Source organism: Phasianus colchicus, chromosome 1 (assembly GCF_987193195.1).
Source record: "Phasianus colchicus chromosome 1, bPhaCol1.hap1.1, whole genome shotgun sequence".
NCBI lineage: Eukaryota > Metazoa > Chordata > Aves > Galliformes > Phasianidae > Phasianus > Phasianus colchicus.
This window is the reverse complement of record NC_143436.1, coordinates 52,533,799-52,559,516: the sequence shown is the minus strand read 5'-3', so window position 1 is coordinate 52,559,516 and position 25,718 is coordinate 52,533,799. Positions and strand designations below refer to the sequence as shown.

The 25,718-nt window shown below is 45.7% G+C and overlaps 1 protein-coding gene across 6 annotated transcripts in view; it reads right to left on the bottom strand.

Annotated features, from left to right (window-relative positions):
- The window catches only part of RBFOX2 (RNA binding fox-1 homolog 2), a 162,737-nt gene that overhangs the window by 122,202 nt on the left and 14,817 nt on the right, over window positions 1-25,718 (bottom strand). For all 6 annotated transcript variants that reach the window (XM_090142940.1, XM_090143027.1, XM_031600081.2 and 3 more), the window contains exon 2: window positions 7,324-7,374. In XM_090142940.1, the coding sequence (XP_089999066.1) occupies window positions 7,324-7,374 (51 nt within the window). The remainder of the gene's footprint in view (window positions 1-7,323; window positions 7,375-25,718) is intronic.

Here is a 25,718-nt window from a genome sequence, read left to right as displayed (position 1 = left end):
TCCTGTACCTGGTCAGAGGAAGGAAATCTAAACAAAATACTGTCCCACTCACCCAACTAACTGCGAGGCTGGGAGACTCCAAGACCCTTGCAGGCACTGGGTAACACCCCAACGGTCAAAAAGTACATCACAGAACAAAATAAAGTGGTCTCCTGGTCCTCACCCAAGAACGATGACTCACATCTCCTCTCTCTGACCCCAAGCAGAGATGAGAAATTGCTTGAATCAGAGAACTCAAACATGAAAGGAATTTTCATTACATCATCCAGCCTATTTCCTGCCAACGCCTTGCAGCTCCAGAGCTTTGGCCGGACTATTCATCAGCAAGGTAATCATTACTTCCCTTGAGAAACTGCTCATAGGACTAAAGGATCTTATTGTCAGGAAGTCTACCTGTGTATTTGAATTAGATGCACTTCTTATTTTCTCCTTCTCATACAACTTCATAATTTGTTTGCTGTTGTTATTGAGTAACAGTGAGGTACGCTGACATAGAGCTTGCTAAAGGTGTTTGTGAGAGGTATTTAAGTTTTGCAAGGAAAGGAACCCCTACCTTTCATTCAGAAGAGTTAAGAAGACAGCAGACATCATGGAAAAGAGAAATAAATATATGGTCAGAGTGATCTGTCCAAGTCCAGAGAGGACTTGTGTCAGCTACAAGACAGTATGCTTGCTCACATACTATTTAAACCTTTGGATGAGTCTTTATAGTAGATGAGTTAAAAAGAAAGGAAAAGAGAGGTTGAGGGGCAAGTGGCCATCATGATGCAGATCAGAGCATAATTTCAGAAAGCAGTTTTATGACAAGCTCAATATTTAGCAGCGTACATGCTACAACTTACTAATCTCCATTCCTGTATCTTTCCTGCAGTTTCTTAGGGATACAGCCAGGGCTTGAGAAAAAAGGAACCATTTATTATTTCAAGTGATCAACCAAGATAGATTCTTCCCAAAACAGTTCTGAGTTTGAGGAGAAAGATTACTAGAGGGGTCTTGGTGGAGCTCTTCCTTCCTCTTCCAACTCGTCTGTGATTTGCATCTGTAACCAATTCCTCCTTCAACTTTAACCACTCTTTTCTCTTCTTTCCTTCACAATTTAACAAATTATACTTAACTCTTTCCGCTGTCAGCAATGCTTTCCCTTGTAGACGATGACAGTTACAGAGCTGGAGGCACTTTCTTCAAAGATGTCTTCAAGGAAGTCCTTCACTTCTGCCTTCAGCAGTAATTGCCTTTCCATACCACCTTAAAACTATCCCCACACTTTTTACTGCTAAGGTGCTAAACAGTATTCCCCCAGTTAACACACTACACACCACTGGACATCCTGTGTGTGCAAGTGCTTCACAGGTATTTCCCATCTCTTGAATACGTTAGATGTTGTTGCTCAGCCTGCATTCCCTAAATGAAGCTCTTCATTTTTTATGGGACACAGCAGTTAAGTGAATAAAAGAACATCCCATCAGTCCTGGCTAGTACATAATGGAAATATTGCACTACTTGCCTGAAGAGAGTCTATGGGAGCCAGGAGCAGAAGATCTGGAAGTTTTATCCATAATCCACCCAATCTCAGATACGAAAAATGTTTAGAACAGCTTTCCCTTGTTAAACTGGTTCTATCCCAAGCTTTGGGTTGTTTGCTTTCAAGCAAAGAAGTACTCCCCCAGAGCACCAAGATCGCTAAGACAGGCCTTCTCTTTTATACAGAGGATTTCCTGATCTTTGTCCTGGCTCTTCACTCAAAAGGTTTTTAAATTTTATTTATAGCTTTTATTCCTCCCCTCTGTCCTTCAGTTTAAGGACTTGCTTTAAATATATTTCACTCAAACCAGAAGTGTAAAGTTAAGTGGCAAACAAACCTAAAACCCACAAACACCAACCCTCCTTTTCAGCTCTTTAATAACATAACACTTCTGCTGCTGCAATCCTACCACTCGCACAGTAAGTTAGCATACTCACTAGAGGGTGTATTTCCATATCAGATACAAATAATAGGAAAACAAATCAAAAAATAGATTTTCAGGAACACTGCTTGAAGATTTAAGCTCCTTAGACATGAAGTCTTTTTACCCGGAAGGACCATGGTTAGTACTACAAATAAAGACAAACAAGTGGCAAGCCACTTTTCCCCAGACATAGTATTTATTTATTTATATTTATTTATTTTATGAGAACATTTCAGTTGGTTAATAATGTAAACAAAGAGATTTTTGTTGATACCCTAATCACAGAATGGTTTGGGTTGTAAGGTACCTTTAAGATCACCTAGTTTCAACCACCCTGCTATTGGCAGGGACACCTTCCTCTAGATCAGGTTGCTCAACACCCCATTCAGCCTGGCCTTGAATGCTTCCTGGGAGGGGGCATCCACAACCTCACTGGGCAACCTGCTCCCAATGTCTCACCTCTCTTACAGTAAAGAACTTCTTCCTAATATCTAGTCTAAGTCTGCCCTCTTCCAGCTTAAAGACGTTTACCATCATCCTGTCACTACATGCATGCCCTTATAAAAAGTCCCTCCCCAGCTTTCCTGTAGGCCCCCTTCAGATCCTGGAAGGCCGCTACAAGTTCCCCTCAGAGCCTTCTCTTCTGCAGGCCAAAGAGCCCCAGCTCTCTCAGCCTGTCCTCATAAGGGAGGGCCATCTTCTGGACCTGCTCCAACAACTCCATGTCCCTCTTCTAATGGGGGCACCAGAACTGAACACAGTACTCCAGGTAGGGCTTCACATGAGCAGAGTAGAGGTGCAGGATAACTGCCCTCAACCTGCTAGCCATACTTCTCTTGATGCACCCACAGAATAGTTGGCCTTCTGGGCTGCAAGCACACACTGCCAGCTCATGTTGAGTCTTTCACCAACCAACCTCCAAATCTCACCTCTGGGCTTTTCTCAAGCCATTCTCTGCCCATCCCATATCTGTGCTTGGGATTATCCCAACCCAGGGGCAGGAGGTCCACAATGAACCACCAAACTGCTAAGCAAGTTGTGATATCCCCAAATTCATACCTCATCCACATGATGGAGAGAGGAGGAAGATGATAAAGGAAGCCCAGACAAGAGGCCAGACAATTCCCTGTGAGCAGTGTGCCAAGAGTCCTGCTGCTTGAGGTGGAGAGCACCAAGGGAGGGGAGCAGCAGTGCCTCCAGAGGAAGGTCCCACATTATGGTGGGAGCTCATACATCCCTCACATCTCAGGATGAAGGGCTTCCTTGCTGAGCTCCCCACACTAAGAGGGGGCCACACGATTAAAATATACAGAAAAAAAGTGAGAGGAAAGGCTTCCTGTTCTCACAGACTGCTGTGCTGTTCGCCCAGACCTGCTCTCGGCCACGGGGAGGGAGCCAGGCAGCCTGCTGGTGCCTGCAATTCTCCAACAGACTACAGCAACGCAAGCAAGCAGCATCCCAGGGGAACAGGCTGACAATTGGAGAGGATTTAACAGCATTTCACCTTAAGCTTGAACTCCAGTGGAAGGAATGGTGATAAAGCTGTTCCTAGTAGTTGCCATGGGCACCCAGGCTACTCTAGGTTACAGGCTCATCTACATACATGGGAACAACAGGTCAGGTCTGGCAAGCACTCAGAAGGTAGATCAGCCTCCAAAATTATGCTGCTGAAGGAAGTGTCACTTGTGACAGGTAATGATGTTTCCACCACATTAGTACCAAGCCAGCAGCCCAGTTTAATTTCAGAATGGCACTCACAGCAGTACAAGCTTTTAAAAAGAGGCTTCAAATCAACATCCTAATCTGCTGTGATGGCTGAGAATCACTTCCCATAACAGAAAAGGTGTAACAGCTCTAACATCCCGACCCAGTTCGGGGCGTGTGCAATTACCTCCTGCTTGCATAAATTCTCTCCTCCCCTCTTCCCTTCAATGGGAGCTGAACAAGGTGTTCTCGCTCATTTTGCTTCCTACTGGAGAACATATTTACTCTGCATAGCTGCCAAATGCTGCCACAGAATACAGTACCAGTATTCAGCAGTAACTCAAACAAATTTTGGATACCACGTCGAATACACATGAAAAGCACTAAAGCAATAAGACATAAGCCTTTGTTATGTATAAAACAAGCTGGCATACTTAGTATGGAACAGCTTTCCAGAGGCAGAGTATTCTTGATGAGTTTGTTTGTATGTAAAAGTTATATCAGTATAGCTGCTCTAGTCATTTTCCATGTTGAGACAAACTCATAGTATCTCAGAGCTGTTTGTCACAGCTTGGGAAATGAAGCAAAGAAGTCTTGCTTCACTGCATTTCAGGCAGGCACTCATGTTACAAAAAAAAGAAACACCATTTTGCTGGCAGGCCCAACAGAGGGATACAGAACTGAACAGTCCCCAAAGAATAAGCTCTCTTCACTGAAAGACTTGGTTTTCATCTCAGTTAACAGCATTATGCTAATACTTTCCATATTCTCCCTTTACAGAACGATTTGTTCTAGCCACGAGCCTAGCACTCGGAAAAGCAGGGGCATCCTGCCACGCCTGTGTATGCATTAGACATCCACAGAACGAACCCTGAACTCTGGAAGATGGTCCCAGAGAGCTTTTCAGCTCCTTCCACAGCTTTAACAGCCCCAGCAGTGCAACACTTACAGCAACAGAAAGCCTTCTCATTTTATGAAAAGTTTTACGGTACAGATTTAGCACTCACGCTCCTCAAGCCCTGTTATCACAAAAAGGTATTCTGGCAGGACAGGCAAGGAACAGGGCGGCCATGCTACAGACTGTCTTAAAGCAATCATGCAACACCTGAATTAAGAGAAATCCAGCCTCAGCATGAACCCGTCTGCTTTGCCTCAGTGCTGCTTGCTCATGTGTGATGATGACAGAACGCTTAAGTATTTGGGAAAGGATACAAGATAAACTTTGTACTGTAGACCTAAGCATTCCCAAATGGCCAGAGCAAGGACTCAAACCAATCACTGATTTCCATTGGCGGGAAGAAAAACTATAATAATCTGGAACATCTGGGTACAGTTTAACCACTAGAGGGTGTAAAAACAGCACAGTGAAAAGTCTGCAGCCAGCAATTAGTGGAACGGAGAGCTGAAAGGAAGGAAAAGGACATACAAATGAAGTAAGAGAAGAGGACGCTTCATAAGGTGAAAGAAAGGGTAAGTTGTATCTAAGAATTTCTAGCAGGATTACTGTGGTCACACAATGAAGTGCCCTGAAAATAAACCTCGGTGTTTTACAGGTTTCCTGCTATCTGCAGTAAGGAAAACATTGAGGTAAAAAGCACAGTACAGTATTTACGATAAATAAGTGCAATAGTAAAGTACAGTACCTGTGTTTACAAATAAGCACATCGGCAAACAGCAAGATGCAGACTTACACTTTCCAACTCAAATCCAGCTCCTAAACTGATGATAGGGAAAAATCTGACACAATTGTTCCTACATCTCATAATGACTTTGTTACAGGGTCAGGATGCACACAATCTCACACCACTTCCTTCCTCCCTCCTAAGCGCAGAAAAGCAAGCAATGCATCAGGCAGCACTGCCTCTCCCACACCAGCCCCAGCCTGTGGCAAGAGAGACTTTCCTTCTGCTGCTATCATCTTAGAGGCTCCCAATCAGATTAGCTAAAAGCCTTGGAACCTCATTAACGAAAACCAGACCTGAATCTAATCTGTTTCAGGGCCATGAAGGAAGAAAAAATGTTTACCACAGATCAAGATATTACCTAGAACAGATAAATGTAGATATTTATTTTTAACAAATACGTGCTAAAATGAAAACACTCAAGTGAAACTGACCCTGTTTTTCCACTGTTACACTTCCCTGAAGGTATATGCCATCTGAAGGATGCACAGCACATGCATCCCTCCTGTGCTCATCCACACAGCGCTCTGTGGGGCTGTGCACTCCACAGCCCTCACTTCAACGCTGGTTGCTGTAAGGCCTCCCGTGCCCATTGCCTCTGCTTTAGTTAGCAGTCAGCAACAGCAGCTCCAGACTTTCTAAGCAGCAGAGTTATTAAAGGATGAGAATAAAGAAACTCATGAAGCAGGACACTAAAACGAAACTCCAAGGTGACCCCAAACTGCTCCTAAATGGGTACAGTGAAACACAAAATCCAGTGCAGACACTGCTATCAGAATGGAAAAACTGAAAGCAGATGGAGCTGCTTTAAGGAGCCAGGACTGGCTCTGACTCTCAACGCCAACATTCCTTACTTAGCCTGGATAAGTACGAACACAACTCCCAGGGCATCCCCGCACATATTATCTATTTGTGCTGGTTAACAGTTTAGTATATCCCAACAGGCATTCTGAGTAAATCCCTCCTACACTGAAATTCATACACGCGTTACAAGCACCAAAGGCTGAGCTCTTCAATTGCTGATGCTGCACTAGGCTGCAGTTCCTTTACAAAAATATCTCCCTTTAAGCCGCTGCTACGTACACTCAGGCCTCATCAAGACATGATGAAAATCGCTTTCTTTATATAGCAGTACCTGAGAGTATTGAAGAACTTGATTTTAGTTTTTTATTATTTCTTCATTACTGAAATGTGCTGCATTATTGATTTTCCGTGCATATTAATTTCCTGTTACACTGGTTCATGCTCTGCTTTGCAGCATAGAAAACTGAAAAGAAAAAAAAGTGCCTTCATTCCAAGAAGGGAGATTTAATGCGTGACAGTTGTATCTTATAATCCATTAAATTTCATTTGTTCCAAAGCATCTCCTCCTTCCCTTGCACAAATTCATCAACTGGGATTTCTCTGTCTTCTGCTAGGACGCAAGAGAATGCTTACAGATGCAATGCACTGAACAGAATAATTTTTTACTGCTGCAGAGTGAGAATATCCTGAATGAGATCAAGGGACAGGGGCCCTGCAGGACATGAAAGGAAGGGGAGAGAAGTTCAAAGAAACTAGAACAACCCAATGTGACATGGCATTCCCTACTCCACCAAAAAAGTTAGCACAGGAGGCTTTCGAACTCACTGTCGTCCTGCTCCCCTGATGCTGGAATTCCCACAATAGAACAGGGCAACACTAAACGTCTACATTCATTAACTTTGAGGAGATACAGTGGGAGTTTAGGATGGGGATTTTAAGCTACAAAATTTTTAGAATAAAGAATTTTCTGAGCCACCAGCCATATGGATCATTTTTAACTCCTCACCAGAGACATTGCCACATACTGCTGGAGGCCACATTCAGTTCACCATCTATATCTCCACAAGCACTGCACAACAGAACAAAATAATTTCCACTCCTTAACAAGATGGTCAGGAAGCTGTCAGACAAAACATCCACAAGTATACAGAAACACACGCACACATTTACTGCAATCAGACTCTTACTTGATTGTCTCTTGCTGGGTATCCATGATAACCTGAAGTCAGAGGCTCGTTCTGCAAGACAAGAAAACAAAGAGTGAATGTAGTGGTTACAAGGAATGGAAACCAAGTAATTGCAGGTCTGTCTTAACTCAGCCAAAAACAAGAACACCCATAAAATGGGGGAAGAAAGAGCAAAGATTAAAGCACACTAACTTCCTATTATCCATGCAAGCCGATATACCCAAGACTCATTTTCACCTACATATTGCTGAGTTGTGTAAAAGGAAAATAAAAAAATCAAAGCCATAAAAATAAGCATAAGCTAAACCTACCTTACCCCCTATAATCTCAAGTGTGTATATGTGGTAAAATTTTTCCGAATAATTTTTATATGCAAACATCATTTACCACCAGGAAAACCAAATAAAGTCAAACGAGAAATGACAGAAGCTGTTGCCCATGTTACCCAGTCTTGAAGAAATGCTTCCCTAAACATTAGCCATAAAAGTGTCAACTTTCTCCTTTTCAAAAACTACACCAATAGCTTAGCATGAGCATAGAAAGCAGTCGGTACAACTTCAATTACCCTTTCAAGCCCAAGCAATACTTCACATGATAGAAAATCAATCCTTTAGACTTTCATCCTTCACCCCTGAAGGGACCCTAAGTCTACATTCCTCAAGTTAATGTCACTTTGCTCATTGGGAACACACGAACCTCCAGCACTTCCGGAATTTCTCCATTAAATTCCCAGGCTCTTCTGTATTTTACCAGTACAGCAGGGATTAAGATAACACAGCTTGTTGTAATTCCTAAACATTAATTTCTGCTTATTTCTCAGTCTCAATTTCTTCTCTAATACACTCCTTCCAACACTTCCTATTAAAAACAGAGAGAGGGCACTCACATGTGCCCCATGAGTGCATCCTTCACCCTAAGCGGAGGCTAAACTAAACTACACAGTGCCTTTTTAATAGAATCATAAAATAAACTGAGTTGGAAGGGGCCCACAAGGACCATCGGGTCTAACTCCTGGCTCCATGCTGGTACCCATGCTGGTACCCATGCTCACTCATGAGCAGCTCCCTGCATAGAGCCGGGAGGGCAGGAGGCCAGCAGCCCTCCACAATCAGTTTCTGAGTCCGTTTTTCTCTTTTGTTATGGATGATAAGGAGAAACTCCTAAGCCAGCCTTGCACTTTCTGCAGCAGCTCTTGAGGAGGGGAGAGACACTGACAAAACACAGCAAGACAATCTCAAGCAGTCAGCAGCAAAGTTATGCTGGGCCTGCAGCTGACAGTGATCATAGATCTCAGCTACCTTCAGACCTTCCACAGTTTTTGTCAAGATCCTTCAAGTTTTGTTTTCCCAGTGCTGGGATGTTCGGCTCCCACCTGCCAGCTCCAACCAGAAAGGCAGCTTCTGTGCTATGCAAGACGTGCAACCATGGGCATAATTTCACAGTTTACACACAAACACTTTAATTCAACATCTGCTAAAGAGCAAGATGCTAATAATTCAATACAGGGCCTAGCAATTCTATTTTAAGTTTGCATTCATTCTTCCTCTCTTGCTTTTTACTTCAAATCTGCCCAGGGGACTCTCTGCGGAAACTTGCCAGAAAACATCAAACTTCATCTTCAGGCTCTCACACTACAGCACGCAGGGTATATGAGCTTCAAGGACGGAACAACTTCTGGCAGCCGGTTTGGGGGATTCACAGTCATTAATTACGTGGACCACCCTGTGAGTACATTCTTTTCAAGCACTGACAGCCACCAAGCAGGTAAAGTACAAAACTCCACACAGACCAGAAGAAGCAAGCACACAGAGCTGAAGAAGTAAGGAGAGCCTGATGGCTCTGGTACTACAAGGTAACCTAGCTTTTGGTTTTATCCATGAACCTAATTAAAAACCAAGCCACATCAACAGGCTGCCCAGGGAGGTGGCGCAGTCACCATCCCTGGAGGTGTTCCAGAACCATGTGGATGTGGCACTGAGGACATGGTCAGTGGGCATGGTGGGGATGGGCTGCAGGTTGGACCGGGTGATCTTAGAGGTCTTTTCCAACCAAAATGTTTTGTGATTCTATGAACTGCATAGATATTACTTCCTCCATACTCTCAATGTAAGTGCACGCTGCAAGAAAACACTTTGATTGATGCTTCTCCCACACAGTCTACCAACCTAGAAGAGTGCAATAAACATCCACCTCCTGTTTCTCTTCTGTAAGACTGTTCCAGGACCAGTCTGAACAGCACTTTGTACACACATGTGGAAGGTCAGTGCTTCCAGCATGCATGTGTGCCAACCATGCCTTGAATACGCAGTAAGTAAGGAATAAATGGAGAAGATACCACTACAGCTGCTGAAGATATGGGCAGCAAACACAAGTAGAACATAATAATAAAGGAAAACAGGAATCCTTCTTTTAAGGATGATGTTATTTATCACATCATGGACTAAGGAAATGAACTGTCACCACAAAGCAGTGACAGAGAAGAGACAAGCACAAAAATTCTGTGAGATTCCTGAAAACAAAGGACCAGAGTGCAGAGAAATTGCTTTCAGAAATAGTATTTTTATGAGTAGAAGCACATCACAAGAGTGTGAAAAGGAAATGAGATTTGCTCAGACAGGTCTAAGGATGGTCCATGGCACATAAGATATCTAAAAGAGGGAAGAAGAAAAAATCCAGTGGAAGAAAAGAGAGCAACCAAGCTCCACTTTGTTTTTCAGGACAAAATCCACAAATGGCAGAGTAAAAATATTTGAGGGATATGATTATAACAGAAGGTAAAAGGTGAAAGACTGTTACTCCAGGAAGCGAAAGCTTGGAAAAAGCAGAGGTTAGAAAGAGCGTAGCAGCTGGAACACTAAGGTCACCAAAGGGCCAAAGCTATCTCTGCCTTTCATACAGCAAGACTGCCACGAAGTACCGAACTATTTGCAAAATCCCCGCTGTGCATATCATTGCTCTAATTGAACCTCGCTCTCCAAGAGAAGGCAGGAAGCGCCTAGGGAAACTGTCTCCCGCCAATAATCTCCAGCACTGCCAATTTTACAGGTCACTAATGGTGAATCCAGGGCCTGCTGCATGATTATTCCATACAGAGCTTGCTTTTGTTGTAAACTAAACAGAGCAGAAAGTGAAGGAGTTAAACTCCTGTGCCTGGGATGGGACAGTGCAAAGCATCCAAAGAGGGCCCTGTCAGGGAGCAGGGGATTGCGGGCAGCAGAGAGTGGGGATACGGCCGCATCACCTCAGTCTGCTGACACAGCAAGCTCATCTCTCAAAATGCAAGTGAAAGGAGACGGTGAGAACATTTATCACATGCAGATTCCCTGCCATCAAACATGCAGGGACCCTCCTTCCCTCAGCAGCCTGGCAGAAGAGGGAAGCCCCAGCTAACTGGCCTTCTCCCACCAATTACCTATCTCTTTCTCTACCACCATGCAACCAGACATTCACAGAGAAATCGAGTTAGGCAGTGCTAGCCTGCCAAATCAGATCAAACTGCCACTGGGATGTTTCATTACTTTGTTTACCACTGAAAGACATTTCTCAGGTACTTGCAATTTGCTTTAGAGCAGAGAGAGAAAAATAGACAATAATACAGTACATCAGATTTCTGTAGCACACATTGTGATTTTATTCCAGCCATACTGACAGTCTCACACATGGGCTTCCACACTTGCATGGGGCACCTGAGCATCATTATGTACTCTGGGAATAGCCTTCCCTGGACTGGCCAACTGGATTGAACAAAAATGACAACCACAGTTCAGTCAAGCCCACAAAAACTTAAACATACTTTACTTCGAATATTCACCAATCCTTAATATTCCAGCCTTGTTAACACAAGTTCAATTAACTCTTTTTTTCTTTTGACAACTTATTGAGGGTGTTTTCCTCAATATAACAAATTTTAGAAGTTGTCAAATTCAACAAATCTTGAAAACAGAAGGAGTTGACCATAAACCAGAACATCAGTAAGGAACGACCAGCTCTGCATGTGCTGCTAGCTTAATAAAGGCCAGAGAGGACTGGAGCTGAGTCAGTCATCTACAAGATTTGTCACAGCTGTAGAGGATCATGGAAGACCTAAAAGTCTCCTCTCCCTTTCCTTTAAAATAAAGCTAAATTTTCACTTAAAGAGGAAGTAATTCTCTTTGACATAACTTGACCCCAGAACAAATTAATTTTACATCTCAGACTCATTTTGCCAGACTCAACAATCAGAGAAGCCTGATAAGAAAATTTCTTGACTGCCAAACTAAGCCTAAAGCCTGCAAGGTTAACGTTGCACTACCAGGTGCTATTAGCTCAGTAAGTTAACCCATATTTCCCAAGCCAGAGAATTGATTTCCCATTGAATTCAAACTTCATCTTGAAGCATAAAGCTCTTCAGTTGCAAAGAGAACGTCAGAAATCAGATCAAGCCATCTCTCAAATGGGTCTGCAGGACGCCTGCTTTCTCAACAGTGCTAGGAAAAGCAGAGTGAAGTTAATGCAATTCTTTCAAATTTAACAACCACCTTCTTGAGTCCGGACAAGAGCAGCATAGCTGGGACAAAACAGCTCCTTTCCCTTTGCTTCAGCTGCCCCAGGAGCTCCCACCAGCACAGCAGCCAGGAGACTGGGCAAATGTGTAGAGGGTGAGCCCCCAGGAAGCCAGGAATCCCAGCACTACCCAGAGCAAGGACATAAAGGTGGCAGAAAGGTATTTCTTTCATCTGAAAGCAAAATGGGATTTTGAAGTACAAAAGATAGCAAAAGCTACCCATTTATCAGAGACTTGAGCTAGACAAACAGAAGCCACTTTTCCAGAACACAAAGAATAAGATGTTCACAAAAAGAGGCTGAAAAAAGCAGTGGCAACTAAGCTATTAATCTGAAAGTGGCAGCTGTGAAAAAGTAATGCTTGTGAGCCAGACAGAAATCCCAGCACCGTTCACTGCAGCTCAGTGGTTTCACTGTACTCTCTGCTTTACTCTCTTACACAGCGGGAGAGACAGAAACCCCAGGATTTGAAACGGGTGGGCTCTAAATGGACATCTCAGTGCTTCAGTTGTGGCGGGGCAGTAGTAAAACAGTAAATACCTTGACCTTATTACCAGCTCCCAAGAAAACAGGTATGCTTTCATTAGACCCCTCCTTGTACAAATCACTGCATGTAAGCAAACAGGAAACAGCTTCTTCTTTTCCCAAGTGCATCTGATGCATTTTGTTTGCCCTCTCGATTGTTTGTACCATTTCCCTACCTCAAATTATCTGTGAATAAAATTAATGGAAAAAGTAGCATCTACAGCTGAACTACCGATTACTAATGAAAAAACTGAACTAAAGTAGTTTTTAAATGGATCTTAATGTCACCCTTCTCCCTTGATACTTACCCTAATTTGATACATAGCTCTCGCTAATCACTCTGCAGTTCCAATAACTGCATCTATAGTGTGGGACGCTTCCCTTCAACTGTCTTCACTTTCAATTAAATTTGGATCTCGGCTTTGGCCAGGCTCCAACCACACAGACATCATCCAGCAGAGAACCTCCATTTATCCACTTCCTTGTTAGCATCCTGACATCAGCGGTCCACGCTTACAGGGATGTGAGCAGCAGGACTTAGTCTTTACTCCTTGCTCATCCTCTTTTATTCTAGAACACGATTGGAGGGACTAAAAGCAAGAGATTTTGATAAAAGGCGCCGTGCCAAGCATGCTGCACACCGCTGTCCTTGATCACTTGGAGGACGAGTGCTGGCTCCGGCTTTCCATATCTGAATTACTCAGGCTGTGCCTTGAGGGAAGGAACACCAGAGGCACCACCGTCATGGGCTCCAGTGCCGGCCTGGTTCCATCAGGGCCTGGAGGCCAGAGGCCCATCCGGGCCCTCTTCCTTCCTGGAATTCTGGCCTGTTGCCGCAGCAACAGCAGCCTCCAGCTGGGCCCGCCCCCTTTAAGTTTTCCCCCTTCTCCTAAAAATATGGTGTTTCCAGGAGGAGCCAGGGCAAGTGGGCAGGGAGAGCAGGCAGTGAGGCCATCCTTTGTGGGTGTGGGCCATGGAGGGCCTCCCGCCTCCTCACAGTGCCACAGCGAGCCAGCCCCTGTGCACCAACGAGGCCGCACAGTTTCCCTGCATGGCTGCCATCTTGCCACCTGCATCCCAGCAGGCCGTAGCTCCAGCCGTACTGAAGGTGGTGGGCTGAGACGCTGCCAGGAAAAACAGAGAAAACTAAATAAAATAAGGCAAGCCCCGGCCTCTTGCCTTCCCTCCCCTGCTCCTTTGTGTCAGTACAAGCACCTTCCCAGGCAACCACCAGAGCACACAGCTCCACACAACCCGTAGCTCTCAGGCTCCCTTCCGGCCACCATGGGCAGCAGGACATCAGCAAGGCTGACAGGAGGAGCACCCAGTCCTGATGGGCTCCCCGAGCAGGAAGCAGGCTGCGGAGCAGAGCAGCATGCCAAGAGACACGCGCTCTGCAGGGCAGAGACCCAGCCCGAGGTTGTTTTGCTACCCAGTGACACAGCGGAGACGAGAAAGGAAGGTGATGTCAGATTAATAAAAATAGCCTTCTGCCCTGACCAGGATTTGAATAGTTTGGAGCAATTAGCCAGGCGAGCTTATGATGTAGACAGTAAGACAAAACACAGGAGAGGCCAGGTCCCTGTCAAACAAAGCAGTGCTGAAGTCACCCAAACTTATGGGTGCGACTGTCTGGCAGGAAGGAGGCACTGCCACATCTTCGCTATTCCATGCTTCACCGAGGTATTTCCTCCTCTCCTCCCAGATTCCCTTATCAACTCCTACCACTACAAATGGATCCCAAATAAAAGTAAAAGCTTAACTTCCAAATACAACATATATACAACACTTAGCCTTATGATTTCTGCTTATTACAGTTATGTCTTTATTCATATGCATTCAAAATACATATCTTAATTCCAACCTCAGGGCACTTCCGACCAGGGAAATCCTATATATATGTATGTATATTTGTGTGTATGTGTACATATACATACACACATTACAGTAACAGTAATTAGCTTGTAATAACAGATGTTGCAGAACTGAAGGCACACAAATACACACTTGACCAAACCACACATTAAAACAGCATTTAAACTTTCAAGTCTTAAAAATGCAGTATGCAAGAAGCATACAAATATACACTCATGAATGCTGCCATCTTGAAACCCAATGACATTACAATACAGATATCTGTAACTCTGCAGAGAGAAGGGATATTTTCATACACAGGATGCACTTCCACAGCTAAAATGGAAGAGCTGAAATAGAAGTATTTTACTGAAGTTCTCTATAACAATGCAGATTCTCCTCCAACGTGTTCCCCCCCCCTTTTTTTTTTTTTTTTTTTTAAATACTGGAAGCAGCTTGCAAGAGGTCAGAAGCAGCTTTCCACCAACTGGGTTTTTCATTTTCCAGATCAGCCAAGGGGTGTTTTCAGCTTCTCAGAGAGATGAGATTTCATTAATTTAAAGTAATTTAAATGTGCAAAGTGTACATTTTTTTGGACTACATAAGGCAGCATCTTCGCCCTGCTTGAGGCATTGAGGAAATATAGCCTGTCTCTGCTGCTCCATGACCTATGCGGGCAACAATAGATTCAGCACAAGTTAAAGCCCCTGGGAATACTGTGCACAGCGTGACGTCTATGATCCAGCAAACACAAGGACAATCTGCATGCACAGAAGTCAATAGCACAGAATATTGATTTCCCTCTTCTTTTTAGTACGCAGAAGCATTTTAAAATGGCAGCTCATCTTCCCTTCCACTCCTACTCAACAGGAACAGAACAGGGCTCCTAGGCTTTAAAAATCCAGCACTGGGGGGCACCTTTGCATGCTGTAATTACCACATGCAGCTGGGGAAGCATTTCACATGCTCTAAGTCACTCATTACAGGGCAGCATGCTCACGGCATGAGAATCCAGCTTGCTCAAACACAGCACCCACAAGCTTTTGCAAGGTAAGGAGGATGACAGTTCTGCCTTCACAGGCAGCTTCTCTGCCTGTGTTTTTCCAGGAACACAAGATGGGAAATATGGGAGGAAACAGGACACGGGAGAAAGCATCTCAGACAAGGGAAGTCAGTGGATCACAAACTCCTTGGCTGATCTTGCAGATGTTCAGAGACCGCTGCTCAGAGGCTAAAAGGAAAGAAATGTATTTCTACTTTGCAGAAAGAAATTATAGTTGTTATATTACTTGCAGAAGGGAAGGCTGAAATTCATTTGTGGGTTGGCTGTGAAGGGGCTGCAATATAAAATTAAATCTGCCTTACTTTTAGGGCAATAGGCACAAAAAATAGAGTGGCACAACAACATGATTCGGCCAAAATCATGCCGTATACCAAGTCCTGCAGGCAAATAGGTGCAAGAAAAAATTTCTGTGCCCTGGACATCCTGGCCTGATTGCATAAACTGCCCTAGATAGCTACAGAGATGATTTTTCCAGATTCACCTTACAAACTGTTTCCTCTCCCCACAGACATCATCTCTCGGGGTCAGTCGCTCAGGCAGTGGCAGCTCCACCTCCTGGGTACCAATGCCCACAGCATCCAACCAAGCCAGGAAATGGACAGAAGCCAGAAAGGTCAGAGATGGAGAAGCGAGGGGTTAAAAAGCCTGGGGGACAGAGATGGCAAGGCTAGGGGTGAAGAAAAGGCAAGTTTTATCCGAGCCCCACGGCCATGGCTGGTTCTGATTAAGCCCGCACGATTGTGGAGCTGCACAGGAAGCGCTGGGGGTGGGGAGGGTCTCAGTCCTTGCCATCCCAAACACACTGGTAATCTTTGTGTTCCAGCAGCACCATCTGGAAACAGTTAGAGAGAAACAACTCTCAGGCCTTCCCTCCCAGAAAAAAAAAAAAAAAGAAGAGAAAAAGAAGGAAAAATATTTTAAAAGTCACTCTTAAGACCATTAAGCCTGGCCCCTTCATCCCCCTTCTGGAAAGCTCCTCTCCCTGCAACAGCGGTGCACAAAAGGGCATCTATGGCCTAGAAGGAACCCTCTGCATGGCTCAGTGGCCCTCTCTGCTTATGAGAGGCATCCCAAGATGGCATTACAGGGGACAATGGAAGGATTAGATCCCTCCTAATAGACATGCAGCACTGTGAAAGCAGTGCAGAGCACTAATCACACCTACACGGGCCAGCTTCAACATGGTCCATCTGCAGTCAGAACATCCCCCAAATGGGAACTGGCTGCTCAATGACCACTGTCACCCTGGGAGCTCTTTCTGAGCCAAATCAGCACACAGATGACAGCAAATGCTCCAGATGCATGCAAGAGCTTTAGTTCATTTGAAGAGGAAAGGCCCCAATGCAGAGAGAGCACACCACAACAGTAATGCTTCCACACTATTGCAGAGGTGCCAGGAATCAAAAGGGCAACAGCTTGGAGGAGCCATCTCCATCCCAAAGGGTTCAGCCTTTGCCCCAGCACACACTCTGGAGACACCGGAGGGACATCTCGTCGCCTGCAGGCTGCTTGCTGGCATTTTAAAAGGGAAAAGGTGGTGACTGTTGAATTTCACCGGAGTAAATCACCCCAGAGAAGTTTGTTTATTGCAGAGGTACTCCCTGGCACACAGCTTGCCACGGCTGCCACCTACACAACAAAGTGCAGCCCGCAGGGTTCCTTCCCTCCCTCCTTGCTGTTACCTTTATTTGCCTCTCTCCCACACATTGGTATTTTTCAGGGTTTTTTCTTCTAATTAGACACCCAAGAGCTACACATTTGCCTACGAAAATGTAGAAACCTATCAAAACAAAATCAAAGTTAACCTTTCAACATCCCAATTAAGCAATTACAAATGAAGAGTAACGTGACTGATTGCTACTACAACACAATGCCATTCCACCACAGAAAATACATCTTTGCTTTCCTCTTACACCCACTCTATAACCAAGCACCATTTCTTTATGGGCCACAGGCAGTCTGGATGAGACGTGGCCACATGCCAAGGCCCTCTATAATCAGAGGACGATTCATAAAAATACAGTCTTAAAATAATAAGTTTTCTCAACCATCAACCAAGGACTCAGTGGAATCCACTTATGCCATACAAATCTCTCCTTGTTGCTCCTGCAAAGCCAACTACTGCTGAACAGAGCTGCCCTGAGATGCCAGTGTGGTAGCTGCCCCTCTGCCAAGCACACAACAATGAAAAATCCTGCCTAAACTACCATAAATACCCAACCATACCCGTGCCCAATGGGTGCTGCCATTTCACTGCACACAGAGCAAGGCAAGTCACGCCACGCTGAAGGCGTTCTGAACAAAGATCGTGCTGCTGTGCAGAGCACAATTACCCAGTGAGATGTCTAAGTGCTCTGAATTCTCATGTCTGGCTCAGATCAGAGCACTAGTCCTGCTTATAAGGGAAAAGCTGCTTGTATTCCACCCAGAAAGGCTGAGAACTTTGTGTATTAATGGAAAAACAGAGTGAGAGACTGCCAGCAGTCTCATGTGCTGGATATTCTTATACTACTGTAGATCTCAAACTTAGAAACAGACATCAGCCACAAAAGTAAGACTGAAATTAAACAAGAGGTCCCAGGAACAAAGTAGGCCTGGGGAAGATCAGGATGGATGTCAGAGACCTTTGTGGTCACTGCAGCACTGAACCACCAAGGCTGCTGCACCCCATGAGACTGAGCTCTGCTGAGCAGACAGGAGGATACAGTTCTTCCCTGCAGCACCTCACAACCCTGCAATGCATTTTTCCTTCATTTTACCGACTTTAAGTTCAATTAGAGCCTGGAAGTCCTCAGAAATAGCCAGCAACCTCCTCACAGAGCCTCAGCTCCACCCTGCTGCGTCTATAGATCATCTAAAGCCACTGGAAGAAGACAACCAACCCTGAGAGGTCTCAAACTCCCAGACAGAACATTCCTGCAGTACCACACAAAAGCATCAAAGCCCCATCTACTCCCTACCCTCCGGGCAATGCAATAAACAAGCCCTTTGTCCAGCTGAGGGCTAACCCAAACTGGTTCCTTACAGATTCGTGGGGATCGAATTAGCCTCCCACAGCAGCAACCCCAGCCCCATGTGCAAGTCTCACATGGGAGTGCCACCAGGCAGGCAGCTCACACCACAGACCCAAGCTCCACAAATGCAGGACAACTGGCAATGATAGCTCCGCGTACATAAGCCGCTATCCCGACTGCCTTTCTCTCAGCACAGCCCTAATCCAGACCTCCCCAACCCCATCTCTGTTTCTCCATGATGCTTTTAGGAGCACGGCAGCATCGCAATCCTACCAGCTTATAAATGCTATTGAAATTACCGCTTAGTTCATAAGTGTGCGTGCGTGGGAAGGGATTGTCATAGCACATTCACATAAGTCTTGTTTCCTTCACAATTTAGTCTAAAAACCTCTTCCGTGTGCAGCCCCAGGAGATTTATTTGCATTAAGAAGTTCCATTTCCCTCCCCAAGCCTGGAGATGAAATGCAGAACAGCAGAGATCTGAAAGCACTCGGCTCCTGAAATTACAGCATCGTGTTTCTTTCTATGTGGCACATCCATCTGAAGGAAACAAAAAGGGAGCAACCCTCCCACCACACACACACCACACACACACACACACACACACTTGAAATTAGGCAGAGATGCTGGTGGTGTAGCAAGCTCCTGTACTAGGGCAGACCAAAAGCACCATGGCAAAAAGTGGCCAAAGCTTCAAACCATGCTGAAGCACCACTTTAGTTTAGCCTTTCTTTAGTTTTGTTTTTCAATGTTCCTTTGTAAATACAGCCAACATTTTTATTCAGAGCTCTAGTTGTAGCCCCACAAATTCAGCGCTAAGTGCTCCTTCCCTCCACACACTTGGTTACAGAGATGAAATCTCACTCCCCTTGAGTTACACACTGATACAAAACGCCTTCTTTTAAGAGCATGGCTTTTACAATCAGATCGAGCCAACCTCAAACATCACTCTAGCATGGAAGGGCATCGCCTTGTTCCTTCTCCTTCTGCTCCCAAGTGTGCAGCCCTACTTCATGTCTTGCACGCACAGTACAGACACATGGATGCCAAAGATTTGACAAGCCCAACTGCTGAAGCAATGACTGACACTGATGCTGGGGAAGGTGTTGGTGGTAGGATGAGGCGTGTTGAAGATTTCATTAATAAGCAGCCTAGAAGTACATGTTCTCAAGAGATGGTTCTTATTTCAGAAATATTCCTGTATGTCTTCCAGTTGCTACAGCCTCCAGTAACGTGGTCTGCACTGTCCAAGAGCTGAGCCAGTCTGCCTCAACACAGAAAATGACCTGGCTTCAATTATTAATGCTTTCATTACCTCCCAGCTGGACTACAGTGACAGCACAAAGCTTCAGGCTTTTAGAAAGCTCCAGATCACACAGAACCTGGAGCTAACAATTTCATCCCCTGACATGCTGCAGTTCTGCATGCAAGTGGCTGAGCACATCTCCATGGGAGCTTTCACACAGGTCGCAGTGCCAAACAAGCTACTTCTGAAGCCCAGGAGCATCACAGCTTTCATCACTTCCCAGGAGCAGCAGGCAGATACATACTTCACGCCCTCTAACAGAAACGTATCAAAATGTCTGGTTTACCTTTAAAAAGTTGAACAGAAACTCCCAAAAGCAAATTCTGAAGGAGCACAGTCTGCTTTTCCTAGAGAGAGAAATGGAACAGGAAAGCACAAAGACTTCGTGGTGTTAGTCACATTGCTTAACACATTACAAGAAAATACCCAAATTATGGCTGCAGAGGACAACATGTACGTGCATGATCATAAAATAGACACACGTGCACACATATTGCACTGATCTTTAAATGAACTGGGCCAAAACCAAAACATGGCAGATCCATGTTGCCTTTCAGCAACAGCCAACAGTAGTGAGCAACTGCAGCAAGAAAGCTGTCATAGAAGAGAAGAAAGGCCTACAAAAGGTGCCTGACTTACAGAGCAGCTTCTTGTTGCCAAAAGTCGAGTGCTGATGCACCAACACTACCACTTGCAATGCATCTTTGTTTGCATCAAAATGAAGCTTGTAATCCTCCTGGGTGAAGCACCAAACCTCCCAAGTCTCAACCAACATGAAGATAGCATTGCATCAGTCAGAGTCTAGCAAAAGACAACGCCAGTGCCTGGAGGATTACTCGCAGCTTTAAAGCAGCAACAGCAGAAAAAAAAACACAAGATGATGCTGGAATTTCACAGAGATGCTGGTGCTGCATGCACAAAAGCTGTGTTTTTCAACTGCAGAGAAAGGCACTGTACATATTTGGGACAGAAGGTCTCAGCACGTGCAAATCACAGATTGACTGAGATTGCTTCTCACTCCTGTGGCTCTTCAGTCAGACCAGAAGCATGACGGAAGGAGGGGGAAATCTGCTGCTATCTGAAAGGAGTCAAAAATCTCCTGTGAGGGGGGATGGATAAAAAGAGGGAAGAGAAGTTCCTTCTCCCGTTGCTGTTACAGAAGTCAAAAAGAGGTAGCAAACTCCAGCTCTCTCCTGCAGCCTGAGAGAGAAGAGCTAAAACACGGCCCACCTTCTCAACCCATGACATCCACACCTCGCCACCCAGAACCCCAGCCCACCTGCCTCTGAGTGGACTGAGTGCTTCAGTCCTCAGCAAAAGCCCATTTCCACATCCTGCGCATACCCCACCACCTTCTCTCAGTTGCTGTATGGACACATGCAAGCCTCACATAGAAGCATCTGTGCTACTCATTTCTCCCTTCTTCTTGCCCCGCTTTAAAGGCAATCAGAGGCAGCTCGTTTCAGATATTTCCCTCTTCTCTTGCTCCTCTCCACTGGCAGGGAACGCACCATCTCTCTCCATCCCCAACTGCACAAAGGACATAAAGGGCATCACCACCCCCTGCTCCCTTGCTCCAAGCCCTTTAATTCAATCACCGGTCGATGTTCACTGACACAGGCACGATTCAGGCTTTCCTGGTGTTAATGTTCTGCTTCTCACCGCACGGAATCACATCGGGTCCCCTCCGCCACTCACTGCAGAAACGTCACAGTGAGTGATCACAGATTGACAAAACCATTAAGATTAGAAAAGAACACTAAGATAATTCAGGCCAATCATAAGCCCACCCCACCACTGGACCTGGTGGATCGAGTGCCACATCCACATGGCTCTGGAACACCTCCAGGGACAGTGATTTCACCACCTCCTTGGGCAGCCTGTGCCACTGCAGCATCACTCTTCCTGAGAAGAAGTTTTTCTTAATATCCAACCTCAGCCTCCCCTGGTGCAACTTGAGGCCACTTCCTCTCATCCTATTGCCCTTACCTGGGAAGAAGAGGCCGACCCCCACCTCACCACAACCTCCCTTCAGGTCACTGTAGAAAGCAATGAGGTCTCCTCTGAGCCTCCTCTTCTCCAGACTGAACAATCCCAGTGCCCTCAGCCGCTCCCCATCAGACCTGATGCTCCCCATCAGCCCCCTCACAGCTCCACTGCCCTTCTCTGGACATGCATCAGGACCCCTTCAGAAGGAGCAGCGTGCCTGGCTGCTCCTTGGGGCACAGGGGACAGAACACCCACCCACACTTTCCCAAGCTGAGGTCATGAAGATCTAATGTTTACAGAGAGACCATGCTGAGCAGGAAAGATATCCCCCAGTCTACTCCCTGAGAGTGAGCTCTGTTTTCCCTAACATCTGTCAGACACAAGGGGCCCCAAAGCACTTTATAGTACACTGCAATCCCAGTGGGCTGTATCAGCACAGCATTTAGAAAGAATGAAATAAATTCTGTCACTTTGTACTCAATCATTTGCTTATGATTTCTACTGCAGAAGTCAGTTTTTGATGGAAATTATCGGTCACAGCTCAATTACTCCTATTTTACTCTAGTTTTTAAAGATCAACAGGAAAAAAAAAAAATCAATCCAACAGCAAGGCTGATTTATTCAACAAAATCAGCAGAAGGAGATTCTGGACAAAGAGGATGAGATAAAGAAAGAGCTGATTTACATGATCCAATTAGAGGCAGAAAAACAGGGCTCAGCACAGCCAGGAGGAGGACCTGAAACCGCATCCCAGTACCATCAGCTGGGACCAGGCTCTGGTCACAGGCAGTTTCCCCAGGGACCAGCCACCTGCTGTCATCACTTTAAAAGGAAAGAGAGGAACAAAGCAGGGCTGGGAGCAACGCAAACATCCATAAGTTCAAAACACTCCTCCAAAAGCTTGAAGTACACCTTAGGAGCTCTTATGAGTTATAATAACACGAACAATAGAGATCTTGCAAGCACTGAACAATAAAATTATTCTGATTAATAAGACTAGCGGAGCACAAAGGTGGATGGAAACCAACGCAGACCTGCCGACAGCTGTTTGAACAGCAAAAAGGCCACAGATGGACAGACTGCAGGGCACCACGATGTCACCAACCTGCGGGTACATGGCTCAGGGACATGCCTGATGCTCTGAGCAACCCATTGCCCAGACGGTGCAGGGCACCAGGGCACACACACAGCCCAAGGGAACTCAATACCCACAGCCAGCCAGGCAGTGAATAATTCAGGCCCCCGATCACTTACATCGTGCTAAGGAAAGGCAAAGCCATGCTGCGGGTGCCCGCCAGCAGAGCCACACAGGGCCACTTGTCCCCGTGCACACTGCTCCCTGTGTGCTGCTGGGAGGGGACTGCTGCTGGGACCGTCATGTGCTTGCCAGCAGCCCGGCCCTGGGAGGAAAGCTGGTGAGGAGACAGGCAGATCTCCCATAGGAATGGGCAGCGTTAGGTTATTAGAAAGAGAAAAGGTAGGGAGAGGGGAAAGAAATGAGGAAAGGCAATTTCAAAGAAGTATCTGGAGACACAAAAAACATTAACCTTCAGTGAGATGCAGTTGTTAATACTGTATCACACATCAGAGGAAACAGCTTTTGGAAAATAAATCTTCTGTGCTGGTCAGCAATGCCTATAGCTGAGCAGAGGCATGCACAGCACAGTGCCAGCTCTCCCTCTCCACCAGGCTGAGAATAGGCTGGCACAGGCTCAGCTCCAGAGGCAGAAGTTACTCTCATCTCCCACTAGGGATGAGCAGACCTCAAGATGAAAGATCAACTCTTCAGACTCGCTCACCCCTCCCCACAGCCCCAGAAAATAACTTCTGCTGAAACCACTGTGCTAGACCATGATTCCCAAGGCCAGAAAAGTTCTGGCTGACTCTGCAGGACGTAGGCTACCCCTATGTCTAAGGCACGCCTGGCTCCAGGCTGCTCCCTGCTCAGACCAGTGCATGAGTAGATCGATCTGGATAGGGTCCACCAGGCCCCACAGGATCCCTGGGGGTTTGGGAAAAACTATTTGTCACCACTTTTCCTGCTACAGGGGCAGACATGCAGGCCAAGGCATCTTACACACAGATGTCCGTCCCATTACGCATTTCCCTGGAGCCTGTGAGGGCTCAGGCTGCAGCTCTGCAGACAAAGAATCCCAAACCCAATGCGAAGCCACAAGTAAATCCCCACAAGCCTGGGCTTTGGCGACAGCTTCATTGTCTTCACTGCGGTTTTTCATTTTTCAGTTTTTGCACTCTGCTGACTGTCACAGATGTAACGTTTGAAATATACAAATCCATAGCAAAAACCACGCAGAGAGAAAACATTAACTGTATTTTAGCCAAATACGAACTTAGCACTGGGCACTTTTAGATCGAGACACAAAAGAGAGAGAACAGAGAAGAACAGAGAAGAATACATAGTCCCCCTCAGCCTCAATCTCACGTTCTTTTTAACAAACAAGAATTACTGCATCATTAGATTTAGCGGCAGCACTTAAAAACAAATCAGATTTGGTGAGAGGAAAATAAAGCTATCGACACTTGACATTTGCAACTTGGAGTATATTAGACCTGCTCCTCCATTTATATTTAGTACACCAGCAAAGAAAGCAGCAGTCCCTAATTACACAGAGGCAGAATCATCTTTACGCAGGGATCAAACACACAGGAAGTGTTCCTCATCCTGCTGCCACCGCTCCCCAGGAAGCCATCCCCACTGAGTGAGTCACCACTGCTATCCCAGTGGGGCAGGATCCTGGGGCAGCTGCAAACAGCTGGGACCAACTCCCAGGGACAGAGGCATTCAGGCCAGCCCCCACACCAGCCACCCCTGGCGCTGTTTCATCCTGCTTGCTTTTGCAGCACCTCATGCCTCCTTGCATTCCTCAGCGCTGTTTTCCCCATCAAAGGGAACCAAAGGCGCATCTCAGCTTGGCTGAACCACAATAGGCTCCAGAACACAGGAGAGGCTGAAGCAATGAGCTCCCCCATGGACAGGTCTCAGGGCACATCCTGGAAAGACAAGGAAAGACGCACAAATTGGAAAGGACTATCAAACAACACAGGCTTCGGTATCCCTGAGTTTTACATAAGCAGTGAGCTAACAGCTCCCACCTGCCCCAACTCAAACCTTTCAAAGAATTTATTGATTTCCTACAAGCTCTTTTCTGTATAATTTTCCCTGTGCTTGCATTGTGTTTGCATGGTGCTGTTTGCACTGGTACTTCCTTAGCACACCCTGTCTGATAAAAAAAGATAAAGGATGCAATTTTCCTTTAGCTTAAAATTCACTATGAAAAGCACAGAAGCCATCAGCATTTGCTGCCTTTATTACCCCCTGACACCTGCAGATACACAGAGGTCTATACACAAGCCAACAATCAGAACATGACAGCCTTCTACTAATGCAGCAACACAAAAGAATTCACCGAGAGTCCTGGTGCCTTCATTTCCGTAGCCAACCCGCTTTGCTCCAAGGAAATAGGAGCTGTTTTACATCATGACCTTCAACCTACAGGAAACAGCAAAGTAAGAGTCGAGAAGGAATATTTACAGAGAGGAAACAGCTGGAAAGGAGCCAGATGAGTTTCTTCAGCATGTAGGATGGTTTCTAGCTCCCAGTTTCTGTGTCTGGGACAGCTCACAGCCACCACACAGAGAGGTGCTGCATTCAATTACAAACACCCATCTACAAACCAGACACTCCTGGACAATAAAAGGAAGGGTGTGAATCCCTACACAGGAGGTGGAAACATGGTGCGATCGGCCAAAGCTCATTACAAGGCATCCCTGGCCTTTGTCTCCCTTGATGGCTCACAGTGATGGCCAACCTATCCAACCCAACCACAGGGCCACTGGGACAAGCAGCCTCTGCCTAGCCCCACTTACTCCTTCACTATGTGCAGGCATTGCCTTTCTACTTAGTCCACAGCAACAAGGGCTGCCATGGCAACTCAAATTGATTTTGATATGTTTGGTCCATTTTCCAGGGTGGCACTTGTGTGTATGCATGTCACAGACATGTATCAAAGTGGGGACTTCGAAATGCAGCACACTAGGGAAGCAGCAGAGTGAAAGAATGTGTAATCCCCATCTCTACAGG